The 12,285-nt window shown below is 37.4% G+C and overlaps 1 protein-coding gene across 2 annotated transcripts in view; it reads right to left on the bottom strand.

Moving 5' to 3' along the window:
- HACE1 (HECT domain and ankyrin repeat containing E3 ubiquitin protein ligase 1) overlaps window positions 1–12,285 on the bottom strand; it is a 53,843-nt gene that overhangs the window by 22,382 nt on the left and 19,176 nt on the right. The window contains exons 10-12 of one of the 2 annotated variants that reach the window (XM_082481890.1): window positions 11,309–11,415; window positions 7,176–7,422; window positions 2,197–2,534 (exon numbers count right to left, since the gene is read on the bottom strand). In XM_082481890.1, coding sequence (XP_082338016.1) covers window positions 2,197–2,534; window positions 7,176–7,422; window positions 11,309–11,415 — 692 coding nt within the window. The remainder of the gene's footprint in view (window positions 1–2,196; window positions 2,535–7,175; window positions 7,423–11,308; window positions 11,416–12,285) is intronic. The other variant, XM_082481891.1, reaches the window with a different exon arrangement.

Below are 12,285 nucleotides of genomic sequence, written 5' to 3'. Positions count from 1 at the left end.
CATCAAGTGCCTTGAAAGGCTGTGAAAAACAGTAGAACTGTTCCTGTTCCCCACACCAACTTAGACAAGAGCAGCTCATTTTATATAAAACTGAGCTATTTTCCTTCTCTCCTTCACTCTTTTTTGAAGAAACAAGCCTCACCATATTCGTCCTCTCATCCACACAAAAAAGAAACAAGCAAATAAAATCTGAGAGACCAAATATGAACATTTTAAACACACTTCTGGTCTGAAAGATGATCTGAAAATATTAAACAACTAAAAGACAGTCTTCCCTGAAAGGCAATGAACTCTATCTGTAAATTGCCACACAAGCTGTAAGATGCAATACACAGAGAAGAGAAAAAAATTTAGCATACATTTGTCAGTTTTCATTCTGAAAACTTGGAACATTGTATCTCAGTATATTAACAAAGAATGCCTAGATTCAACATAGGCTCATAGAATCACAGAATCATTTTAGTTGGAAGAGACCTTTAAGATCATCCAGTCCAACCATTAGCCTAGCACTGCCAAGTTATCGCTAAACCATGCCCCTTAGCACCATGTCTACCCGTCTTTTAAATACCTCCAAGGATGTTGACTCCACCACTTCCCTGGGCAGCCTGCTCCAGCATTTGCAGAATTTGTTATAATTTCAAATGTTATTTGAAGATGGAAGCAGTACTGAGTTACACCATTGTGCAATTTACCCCTATTAATATGAAAACTTCAATAAGAGTAAGTCTCAGATCTTTGTACTTCTCTAGGCAGCTCTGAAAAGCCCTAAAGCAACACAGAATTCAGGTGTGCTCTGCCTTACTTTCCTGCATCCTAGGGAGTTGTCTCAGTTGTCACTGAAACAGTTCTTATTCTCTTGGCTTCTAGGATAACAACTCTCAATTAAACTTATGCAGTATCCACAGGAGTTCTCCCTAATCTGAAGCCTAAATTATGCATGGGGACAGACCCATTGGAGAAGATCCATCAGCAAGTCACCTGAACACAGGGAGACAGTCACCTCTCCAACTGATTTTTGGTATAAGGAGATAAATTGGGGGGGAAGGCAGGGGGAACACATGGGACACCGTACTTAATCACTTCTACAAACATTTCTGCTTTTCATTTGGCTGCTGTAAATACTTTACTGGCATCTTCTCTTAGCAAGTTTTGATGGAAATTTCAAGGGAAATGGCTAACCAGCAGTTCCTTTTTCAAGGTGGAGTAAAATTAAAGTGAAAGTACTGAGGTGCTTGTGGAACATGCTGATCCCCAGATCGTCTTCCAGAGTGTCCACAGAGGAGCTTGCCCCAGACAAACAGTACTGGCTGACTTGAAAGCTTTTATTCCACTAGGTTTGGCAGAAAAGAAAAACCCTTCGAGTGGCTGGGAATAACGAAGAGTTGTCATGTAGTAGGAGCCTTGCTTCCAGATTCCTCAGGGAGCTTGTAATACCACCATACTTGCCTAATCCTCCACTCAAGAGGGTCAAAGGATCCTTTCCTTGCAAGTTCACAAATATAATCCATAAGAATCTTGGACAGACTAAGACTTCCGTTACCGTGGACATGCTTTTTTTTATTTTTAAACAAGATACTTACGGAATTAAGTTTACCTAAGTTGTAGTGCCTGTTCCACACAAAACTATGTTTGCCAACCCAGGATAGAATTCCAAGTGAGCATTACTTTGAGACTGAACTCTCCTTGTTATAAATTTCTGTAATATAGCCAAACAAGCTTTGCTCCAGCCACCATTTTCATACACAAAGATAATTCATATTTTTTTCTGAGCTTATAGATGTTGTTGGATAATCACATTAAATTTAGGGATAATTTCACATTAAGAACCAACAGCAAGAACAGCTAAGTTTCAAGAGATCAAAATTACATTACCTGCAAGTAACTCACATAAGAGCCATCTTTGTATCCTACAAAGAGCCATTAGACATTCAATACAAAATCTGTCCCAACACCGCTACATTCACAGGCAGCAGCACTATGGAAAACATGCTGTGCTTTTTGATGGCATTAAAGCTGGGGGGGGAGGGAAGAATTTTCAATTTTCAATAATTCAAATAATTGAACTAATGAAAGCATTAAAAAGCATACCCTTGACTGTCACTAATATCATCTGGTCAGCACCAACATTCTTCCAAGAAAGCATATATGATTTTTAAATGGTAATAGTTTAGGTAATAAACAAGATCCCCTCCTTACCCCTGAGGCATCTGACAGGAGCAGCACATATAAAAGGCTTGAATGACAGCACTTAGCCTGTTTGCTGTCATGGAGATAACATCCTGGCCATCAGCACAAGCTTCCTGCTTCCCGGTAACATCATATGTTTTCGACTCGCCAGCATCAGAGGATAGCTCTTCTCTGCCCTCAGTTCCTGCAGCGGCAAAGGAAGGCGTAGGACTAGTATCCTGGTGATCTGGTCCTTTTTGCTTCAGTAAAATAGAAGTAATGTTGGCTGAGTCCCTTTTGTTTTTCATCAGCTCTGTGGCTATAAGAACCAGCCATTCATCTAGAGAATGCCACAGCAGTTCCAGCGGCTGCAACAAACGCATGCAAAAAAAGACAAAAAAGGAACATGCTGACATTAGATAATATTAATGATACGATAATCCTCTTAAGGCAAATAAATATCATGCACATGTAAAAGCTTTAAATGATCCTTTAGAAGTCATGTTAGAGATAAGAGTCAAATACTCATAAAAATTCTGTACTTGTAGCCATAGAGCACAGAGAGAAAATTTCATATAGAAGGAAAATCATCAAGCCGCAGATGGAATAAAGATAAAATAATTTAGAAAGGGTGAAAACACAACTATTTAACAGAGTTTGGCCTCACGATTGTTACATAGCACATTACTGCTTGACTGCTGCAGTCAAGCAGAGAAACAGTAATACACATCAAGTTTCTATAATAAGAGTGTGTCAGGTTGTTGGGTTTTTTTTAAGTCCCAGTCAAAGAAGCTCCATGTACCAGGTAGATGGAGCAAACCCCAGAAAACACCACTGAGGTTTAGACTCATGCACATGTCTAGTAAGATGTGCTTTATGCATAGTGTGAGCTCACATAACTCATTTTGACAGTATCTCAGATGTCAGAGTAAGGGTCATAATATGGATATATTCAATCAAACCATTACCAACACTTTTTCAAAACTACAAGTCAGCATTCTTCAGTCGATTCTTACCATGAACCATATATTAAACGCAAACCTCCACTCAACCTTCAGTTTTCATATGTCGCATTTCAGAAAAGCTTCTTTGGAATTATATATCTGAGTCTGATCAACTGCCAAGCTTTTACAGTTGCACACCTCATCTCTCACATGTGAGGATTTACCTATGCAACTCCTTCCTCTTTACCCATCTAGAAAGCAAGACCCTACAAATCAAACACATATTCAAACTGCAACACTGGAGCAAAATCTTTTGCCAGGTGACAGACAGTTAGTCTTTTAAGACACAGGGAACAGGAGATCACTAATCCACGAACCCACTGTGTCACAGCAGAGAAGTCAATTCAATTCTAGAAAAGAATCTTAGTATCTGAAATGAGCGAAAAATGTTACTGGCTTCCCAACTTTGTTCAACCAGACAGGGAGATTTTGCAACAAGTTTCCCTAATACGTGATCGTACTGAACAGCAACTGAAAGAGCAATACATGAAAAAGTAACGAATGTAAACCTGGTCAAAATTACTATTCACAAAGTTTCTCACTGGTAGGTTCTCTTTTGAGTTAGCAGTAGCTTTTTTCAAGATTTGGTGTCGAAATTCAATGACTATTTTGTTTCTTGCAAGATCAGTACAACAGTCTGTCTAATTAGCTAGTGTTTCCACTTTAAAGCATTTGCACAGGCCTGAATTGTCCAGGCCTGTAATGAATTACCACAGGGAACTTCAGTAAAGCAAAGACGGCCCTGTGATTTTCTTGTCCTTGTCAAGCAATAACATTCCTCAGTAGCCTCAGATGAAGATATACCCATGATTTCAGTCCCTTCCAAGCTACATTACAGTGACAACTCTTCAAAATATGTTCAGTCAATATACTAACACAGAAAACCTTAATACAGCATTAAGAAAAGTCAGAAGAAAGTTTTTCTTCATTTCTTACACGGGGCAAAACATAATTTTGCACCAGCTTTTTAAAAGGAGTTATGAAGTACAACTTTAAAGGTCATCAGGTACAGAGATATTTGGACTTCATGGGAGTGCATTCAGAGGGAAAGGAAACAATTCCTTATACCATGCAATAAGGCCTGATAATGTTCCTCCGCATATCCCACAAGGGTACCACAAGACAGAACTCCTGCCACTGCTACCCTCAATATTCCGCAGATAAAAGTTTCTAGGTCCATTCTTGAAAGAAGACAGTATTGAACAACAGATTAGCTTCCTATATAGTAAAGAAAGATAGTAGCGAGACATCTTCACTTGCACAAATAAACAGCATTCAAAAGAAGTCGGTGGTGACCTGTACCACTTTCTTGTACTCTGGAAAGTACTCAAGACATATGACACGAACAGCCTGAGAGACTTGTTTTTCCCCATAAAACCTGTATCCAAATTCAAACTATCTACGACATTTACCCCCACGACTGAATTTTAAGATTAGCAGCAAATTCCAATTTAAAGAAACTTGCCGCTAAAATTTTCAATATGGATCTCAAATTTAAAATCTTTACCTTCCACGTTGACTTTTTTAATACAGAATTAACTCCCGTTTTGGATTAGCAACCTCTGTGGTTTCCTTAATAATCTGTACTAAACAGTTACACAGCCTACATTCAAGAAAACTCAAATAAAACAAAAACCAGAAAAGGAGTTCTTTTCCACAGACCTGCACGTCCCACATGCAAGTACTGGTACCAATGAAGACATACAACTGCGAGGTCTTCAAGTAGCCTCCATACAATTGCAATAATTTAGAGATATAGTCGGCTTTTTTCCCCTTCTCCCAAACGGCAAAAGCAATCATCACAATTCCGTTTTCAAGGAAAGGACAAAAAAGAAAAAGGAAAGGGAAGGTAGGAATAAAAGAGAACAGGAAGTCACCCAATTGACTCAGCAGTATGTCTCATCTCCCACTACCCAGTTACTGTAAATTCAGGGGAAAACAGGAAAATCCAAGCACAACTGAAGATGAACTTACTGTTGCCAGGCCAGTATGCCCCATTCCCAAATGAGAATAAGTTCTCATCAGCAGTTTTGTATTTTTAAGTTCAAATCAACCTTAAAAATATCATGAAGACAAGAGTGGCCCTAATGAAGGGCTGCCTCAGTTCTAATACTTCCAAAATAACTAAGTTAAAATAACAGCAGTAATCATTCTTAAATCATTCTGTTGTTAGCTAATCCAACAGCCAGTATATATTTTGCTCATTTATTAAAAAATATAGATGTTGGTTTTACATAATTAAGAATTACTGATATTTTCTGAGACAACCATGCCAGTTGTGTAATGTAAGTCTACTGCAAAACACTGAACTCCATACTAAATTGAGAAACAATTCTTTCAGCATACAAAGTAGTTTGAGCACACAGATAAGTGATTCTGCTGAAATACAATTTCCTTTGCAAATTGCAATTGAATGTTTTTGTTGTATAGTGAGTTCTGAAATGATATGGAGCTGAAAAGCATGAAACCTTCATTTTTTTTCCTTTTTGGGCAACAAGCAAACAAAATGGCAGGAGATAAGGTCAGCTACTCCTAAAACCTTGAAGAAAAAAAGGCAGCAGAAAATCTACACTGAAAGGTAACAGAATATCTCACTGCAGGTAGCTCCTGTAATAAAAGCATTTAACATCTGCTTGTTATTTAATCTGGTATATTTAAAACAATTTTCATTAAAACTCTTAGAAAATGCTGCCTTTAATATTAAAGTGATTCTTGTGATTTGGGTAGGGCTTGGTTTTTTTGAAAATGGAAATCTGGTTAAACTCACAATATGCCAATCTAGCTCAACATATTTTAATCAACAACTCTAAAGGACAATTATGTACAATGCATTACATTTTGTACACAGTATTTTTCATACTCAAGCACTAGTTTTATATTCATTATATAAATCAATTTGTTATTATAACTATTTTGATATCAGAAAAACAAATATTTGTGCTTGGTTTTTTTAAATAATCTAATGCTTTCCTTATTTGCAAGAGAAGAAATTTAAACAAAAACTGAGCTACTTAACTAAATATAGCTGCAATTAAGAGTGTCATCTGTCGTGACCTTATCAAAATAGCTCGGTCTTAAAAGTCATTAGAAGTAACACGAAGAACACATCATATCATCAAATGAACGCAGTAATTTCAAAATACCATTTTCAGAACACCCTGAAAGAAATGCGAAGGTTAAGGAAAATTCTCATGTAATCACTGGCATCTAAATTTGGTGGTATGAACTGTACCATATAAGAGGATGGAGGGGGGGGGGGGGGGGGGGGGGTGGAAGAGACTACCCTTCAGTTCTTATTATTTAGGTGCTCTGAATAGTATGTCAGTTATATACCCAGTGCAGACTGAGTGGCACGCAGGAAACCAGAACTGCTTTACAGAAAGGCAAGCTATGATTTTCTACAGAGGGATTCCCTCAGAGGGATTCCTACAGAGGGATTCCCTCAACCAACAATTACAAAGAAAACCCTTCAGTAATTCAACATCTAAATGGCAAGCAGCTAAAGCAAGTGTTTGAAAACAGCTATAAATCAATAATCTTGATGAGGGTGGTAGTAAGCTGGTAAGTTTCAAAGCATGTAATAATAAAATTCAAGAACAACTTGGGGAAAAAACTTCATGTGAAAACAATGATCAGATTAAGAATTTAACTATTTCCATTTATCTTTCAAGCTGGATAAAACTAAATGATCAGAACTCCCAACGATTCTCCAAATACTGCTTTTAAATTACATTAATACAATATATTACATTAATATTACCACATTTTGAGATTACTACACTATTAAATAAAATAATAGAAATAAAAACAAAGTTTACCAAAACCAGCTGGGTAACTAAGCCTTCAACATCTAATAAACAATACATTAAACAAGAAATAAACAGAAATCATAAGATGAGATGTGCATCAGTGGTAAATGAATCCAGTAGAAAAAAAAAAATCATTAAGGAGAAGGAAAGAGGTAGGCTTAACTTAAGAAGGGATAGGGACATCAACCAAACTTACTTCCTGTTCATGAGATGTCTGATTAATGAATGCATGCTTTGTGAAATTCATCTCTTTAACGTCTATCTTCCTAACAACATCATATACTTTTCTGACCTTGAACACCTGACTTCTTGGAGTTTTATTTCCATTGTAGCCCATGTCATTTCCATTACTGGGAGAGGATGGGCCAATGCGAAAGACATGGCAAAATATCCTCACGATCCTTAAGAGACTCTTCATTTGAGCTTCATAATTACTTGACAAGCTGGGGGAAAAAATGGAATATTTAAGTTTCTTTTCCTAGATGAAACAATTTAGTATATTAAGGAGTAAGCAATCTAATGGTAGGGTCTGACACACATACTTGAAAAAAACCTAAGCTTTAAACCCTAATAAATTTTAATTTCTTTCCTACACCAGCCCCAAATGTCAAACATAAGCATTACAATTTTACTAATACATAATCAAAACTTTAACTAGAAGTGAAATAAGCACAGCAAATTCCAGGTCTTGCAAAATACTTTATTTGTTTTTACACACATGTACACTTCTTATGAACCACTGGTAAGAATTTCAACTTACTACAGTAAGGATCTCAGTTTATGAAGTAAGGATCTCAATGTATGAAACAAATTGGGATATCCAGTTGAAAATGCTTTTCATTCCAAAAAATATAGCATCCAATGGTAAAAGTGTACTTACTAAACAGGCATGCCACCACATCCCATTCTCACCTAGCTACTATCCTAAATTCTCATTAACTACCTCAATTAGACAAGAGATCAGGATGGCAAATATGGCACTGTTTCTACTCAAGTGAGACATGATCGAAAAGATACTACATAAAAGCACCAGAATGCTTTTAATTTATCCAATAAATATATTAAGTTTTATGCCTTCTTCACTGAACTGGCCAACACTGAACTCTGTACCAATACAGTGTAGAATCTGACATATTCATGAGTTCATGCACAAGCAGAAATTTCTCCATCAAGTTCAACCTCCTTTTTTTTTTTTTTTTCCTTAAACCCATAGCAGTAAGAATTCTATCTTGAACACATAACAAAAACTGCAAGAAACTGAAACTTTTTCTACTGAAGACTACTCACTTATAAATATTATACAAGTGAGTACATATTCAATTATATCCTTCAAGTACTTGCAACTTAAAAGCATGCTTTTAAACTTAAAAGATCAGTATACACCAGAAAACTGACACCTTAGAGGATGCTGTAAACCTCTGATGCAATTACAAATCCATTACTTCACAAATCTGAAACATAGCCAGTTGTAACATCATAGTACCTTTATCATGACCTCACTCTCCCTATGGTATGGGTAAAAGCAAAAGCCTTACTTGTTTTCAGCACCACATTTTAACAACTGCCAGTGAGGTGTTAATTTCAAAAAGCCACACACTAAGAATTCTACAAAACTGATAAACAAAGTACAGCTATCTTGTCACAATTTAGACTTCAACCAGATTAAGTTTTCAGTAAATCTTGATTAAGAAAGGAATGCAAACAGTAAACAGTGCAAGAGTAGGAATGTCAAGTTTTCAACCAGGTAATGAGAATTCCCTGACTGGCGGGCTGCAATTATGTTACCAGAAGCTCTGGTCACAGCCAGAAATCAGCATTTACAAAAATCTTTGCTTGAGTGCCAAAAGAATCTATGAATACAAGAAGATAACTCAAGAAGCTAACTTAAGTATTGGGAAAAAAAAAAAAAAAAAAAAAAAACACAACACATTTAAATTGAGGTTTACTATCCCCCAGCAGCAGTGTTTTCCTGGTGTAATTTTAGTTTAAATTTCCTGGTCTCCAGGAAGAGGACTTACATAAACAGGAAAAGTTTAAAGTGCTTTTAATAGTTCACTGAAGCTTTTACTAGCATATTTGTAAACATCCAGCCAGGCCAAATCTGCACCAGCAAGACCAAATCATGTCATGCTACAATTATTTCTTGGAAAGAGGAAATACGTGACGGAGGTAATGCTAACTGAACAGGCTCCTTGCTGGTGTTCAAAGCAGAAGTCCTCATGCAGAAGCTTGGTGGCACTCCAGGCTACCTCCTAGAAGCATTACAAAAACAACTTAAGACACTTTTGAACTAACCAACCAATAAACCCAACAGCAATGGGCTGCGGGATAGCACCCAGGAAACTTAACCGTGGTGATACTAGTTCAGCCAAGTATCACTATTGGAGGTTTTAGTGTACAAAGTGCATTTTACATAGTATTTGTTGGAAGGAGGAGGGAGTGGAAAGAGGCCCAAGCTCAGAGGTCTGTTTTCACCAAATATTGCCTTCATCCTCATGTTAGTAATAAAGCAACTGAGAAAGACTGAGTTGAAGTACAGATTGAGGCCTCTGACAGGGAACAGAATTGGAGAGAACAGAGACACAGTTTTTGTGAAACTGTTTCTTGTAATAGACAAAGAAAATAATTCCATTTCCCTTGTAACATATTACAAAGTACCAAAGAGAAGTGGGCCAGTAAGAGTCCACAGGACGCCCTAAGTACAGGCATCTCTAGAAATGCCTGCCTGTCCAATGCAATGCAAAGCTTCCAACTTGTCTTCAGCCTCCACTAGTCAACCCACATGCAGCAGTACAGGAGTACATACCGACTCAAATTCAGAAACAGTACAGGCACATAGATACTGTTTCTACAGCCAGACTGAGGGAATATTGCTCAATAAAGAGGAGCAGTAACGGCAATAAATCAAATCGAAACACACAACCAGTTTAATTTACCACTGAAGATACTGAAATAGAAATAAATACTGCCTCGTATGATCTAATCCAGCTACCACATCTTTTGGCAACATCCCCATATAAAGCAAGTTTGAAACCCTTTCCTGCAGAATGGTTTTACACTATCACAGTTTAGTTGTGGAAGATCTATTGGCTCTAATGAAGTCTGGAGGCAAAAGGAATGCATTACAAGTTAAGCTGATTACACACTGAAGCCAAATAACAGCTAACGTTCTGCAGAAAGTTATCTTTGCAGCAACAAAATGTCATTAATATGTCTATGCACTTTAACCACAAACAGTTGAGGGGTTTAAGTCTTTTATGCTCATTCATCGAGGCAAACACTCATCAGAACAAGATTATGATGAATGGAGTCATGAATTTCCTAGCATTGCCTAGGAGTTCTGACCTGCTATCTACAAGCTCCATCCAAATTTAACATGACTGATGAGAAAGGGAAAAAAAAAAGGCACCTAAAACTAAGACTATATTATTTAGTATCCATTTAACTGATGCGCTCCTCATGGCCCGGCTGCAGTTGAAAAGAAGCATTCAAGGTCTTATTCCTCTACAACCTATCCTGACAGGCCTCTCTGGTTACCGAACACTCTTAAACCTCTCATTTCCCAAAAGCCAGCCAGAACATGCTAGTAAGGAACTTCCACTCATGCTTTCAGGCTCTTGACCTCTTTCAGAAAAGATTTTATTAGCTTCTAGTAAAGCATAAAGGTCAGATCAAATTCTGCTAGCTATTGAAAGCAGTAAAATCTTAGTGGCGTTCCAACACATTACTGATGAGGCATTTTGCACAGACTCCTTCAAACAAATGCCACAAAAACGAGGAGAGCATACTAGGAAAATATGCTTGCCTATTTTATGTGATTCCCCAAGTAACTGCTCCTTGTGCTGCTGAGACAGCACACTGGTACAAGAAATTTTTGGTCTCACATATTAGTAGCCATGGAAGGAAATCAGAGCCAGCAGACATGAGACAAGTGTCTGAAGTAAGAGAAGTCTCCTCAAACATACAAAGAAAGCATGCAGAAAGCAAAGATATGGAAGAGAAGAGGAGAGAGGAAAATAAAGGAATGATTGATAGTTGGCTAAAAAGCTTCCCTTCCTAGAGCTGACATAGCCAAACTAACCAAACAAAAAATACACTTCCCTGCAACTCAAGCTTCTAGGCACCAGCAGCTACACACGGACACCAACTTTCTCTCCTGAAGTCCTCATGAATACACCAATTTAAACAGGTGCTCTCATACAGAATCAGATTTGAGATACATGTACCCCAGCACATGCCCAGCATCAGAGAGTTTAGATTATTAAAACTATTAAGTAGCACTAACTACTAGCTAGCTTATCAACCCACTCATGATCCTTTCACACTTACCTAAGCAGCTTGTGACCATTTGTTGTGGCAACTTCAGCAAGACTTGTTAGGATTTTAAGATACTGGCTTTCGCTCTGCTGAGACAAGTGTTCCAGAACTTGCCGCAACTGATATATTAAAACAAAAGAAATTGCATAGTGTCATGGAGCATCAGACCAACATTTAATTTAGAACATTATCACCTCAGAATTAATATCTAGCAATATTAATGTAGGTCTACATTGTCCAGCGTCTAATCTAACCTCAGTTAACATTTCATTATAATTTATAAAAGATCGCTGAGAAGATATACATTCTAGTGTCAATGTACGTACTACAGGATACGCAATATTATAGAATGCTATGAACACTGAATGCTTAACTATGTATTATTAATTCATAAGAACAACTTATTATCATCTGAAAAACGAGTGGGATACACTTTCAACTTCTGAAAGCTAAGAGCATATTTTGAGTTTCATAATTCATCATTTGTCTGCCTCCCCAGTTCACTCCTGGTTAGTTTATGATACAATGTAAATGAACCCGGCATCCTAGAGTTTGTTCTCACAACCTTCATTTTTGCTCAAGATACTGAATGTCCTTCCTTTAATAAGAAGTCATACCCTGCTAATCAACAATTGTCATGATTACCCTCTTCTCAAAATTGCCATTTTTTTCCTCTTTGCTAATACCATCACTTGGCTCATAACGACTAGATGCTGCAAATGCCCCAGGCACTGCCCTGTCTTCAGATCCTTTGTTCTACACTTTTCTCTAGCTTAGATTTTTTTTTTCAGATACATTAACTCTTCATACATTCACATTGCATCCTCATTTACTCTCTTCTCTCTCACTTTCAGAAAGTTCGGTAATCCTTCTCACAAAATTGTAGAAAGGTGGAATGAAAAGGAATCTCACAAAGGTAATCTAGTCCAGCAATCTGCCCCCAAGGCAAGAGCACTTGTATCTGCAATCCAAACTGGCTTGCCCAATTT

Source organism: Vanellus vanellus, assembly GCF_965231255.1.
Source record: "Vanellus vanellus genome assembly, chromosome: 3".
NCBI classification, from domain to species: domain Eukaryota; kingdom Metazoa; phylum Chordata; class Aves; order Charadriiformes; family Charadriidae; genus Vanellus; species Vanellus vanellus.
Note: the sequence above shows the minus strand (reverse complement) of the source record. Positions and strands in the feature narration are given on the sequence as shown.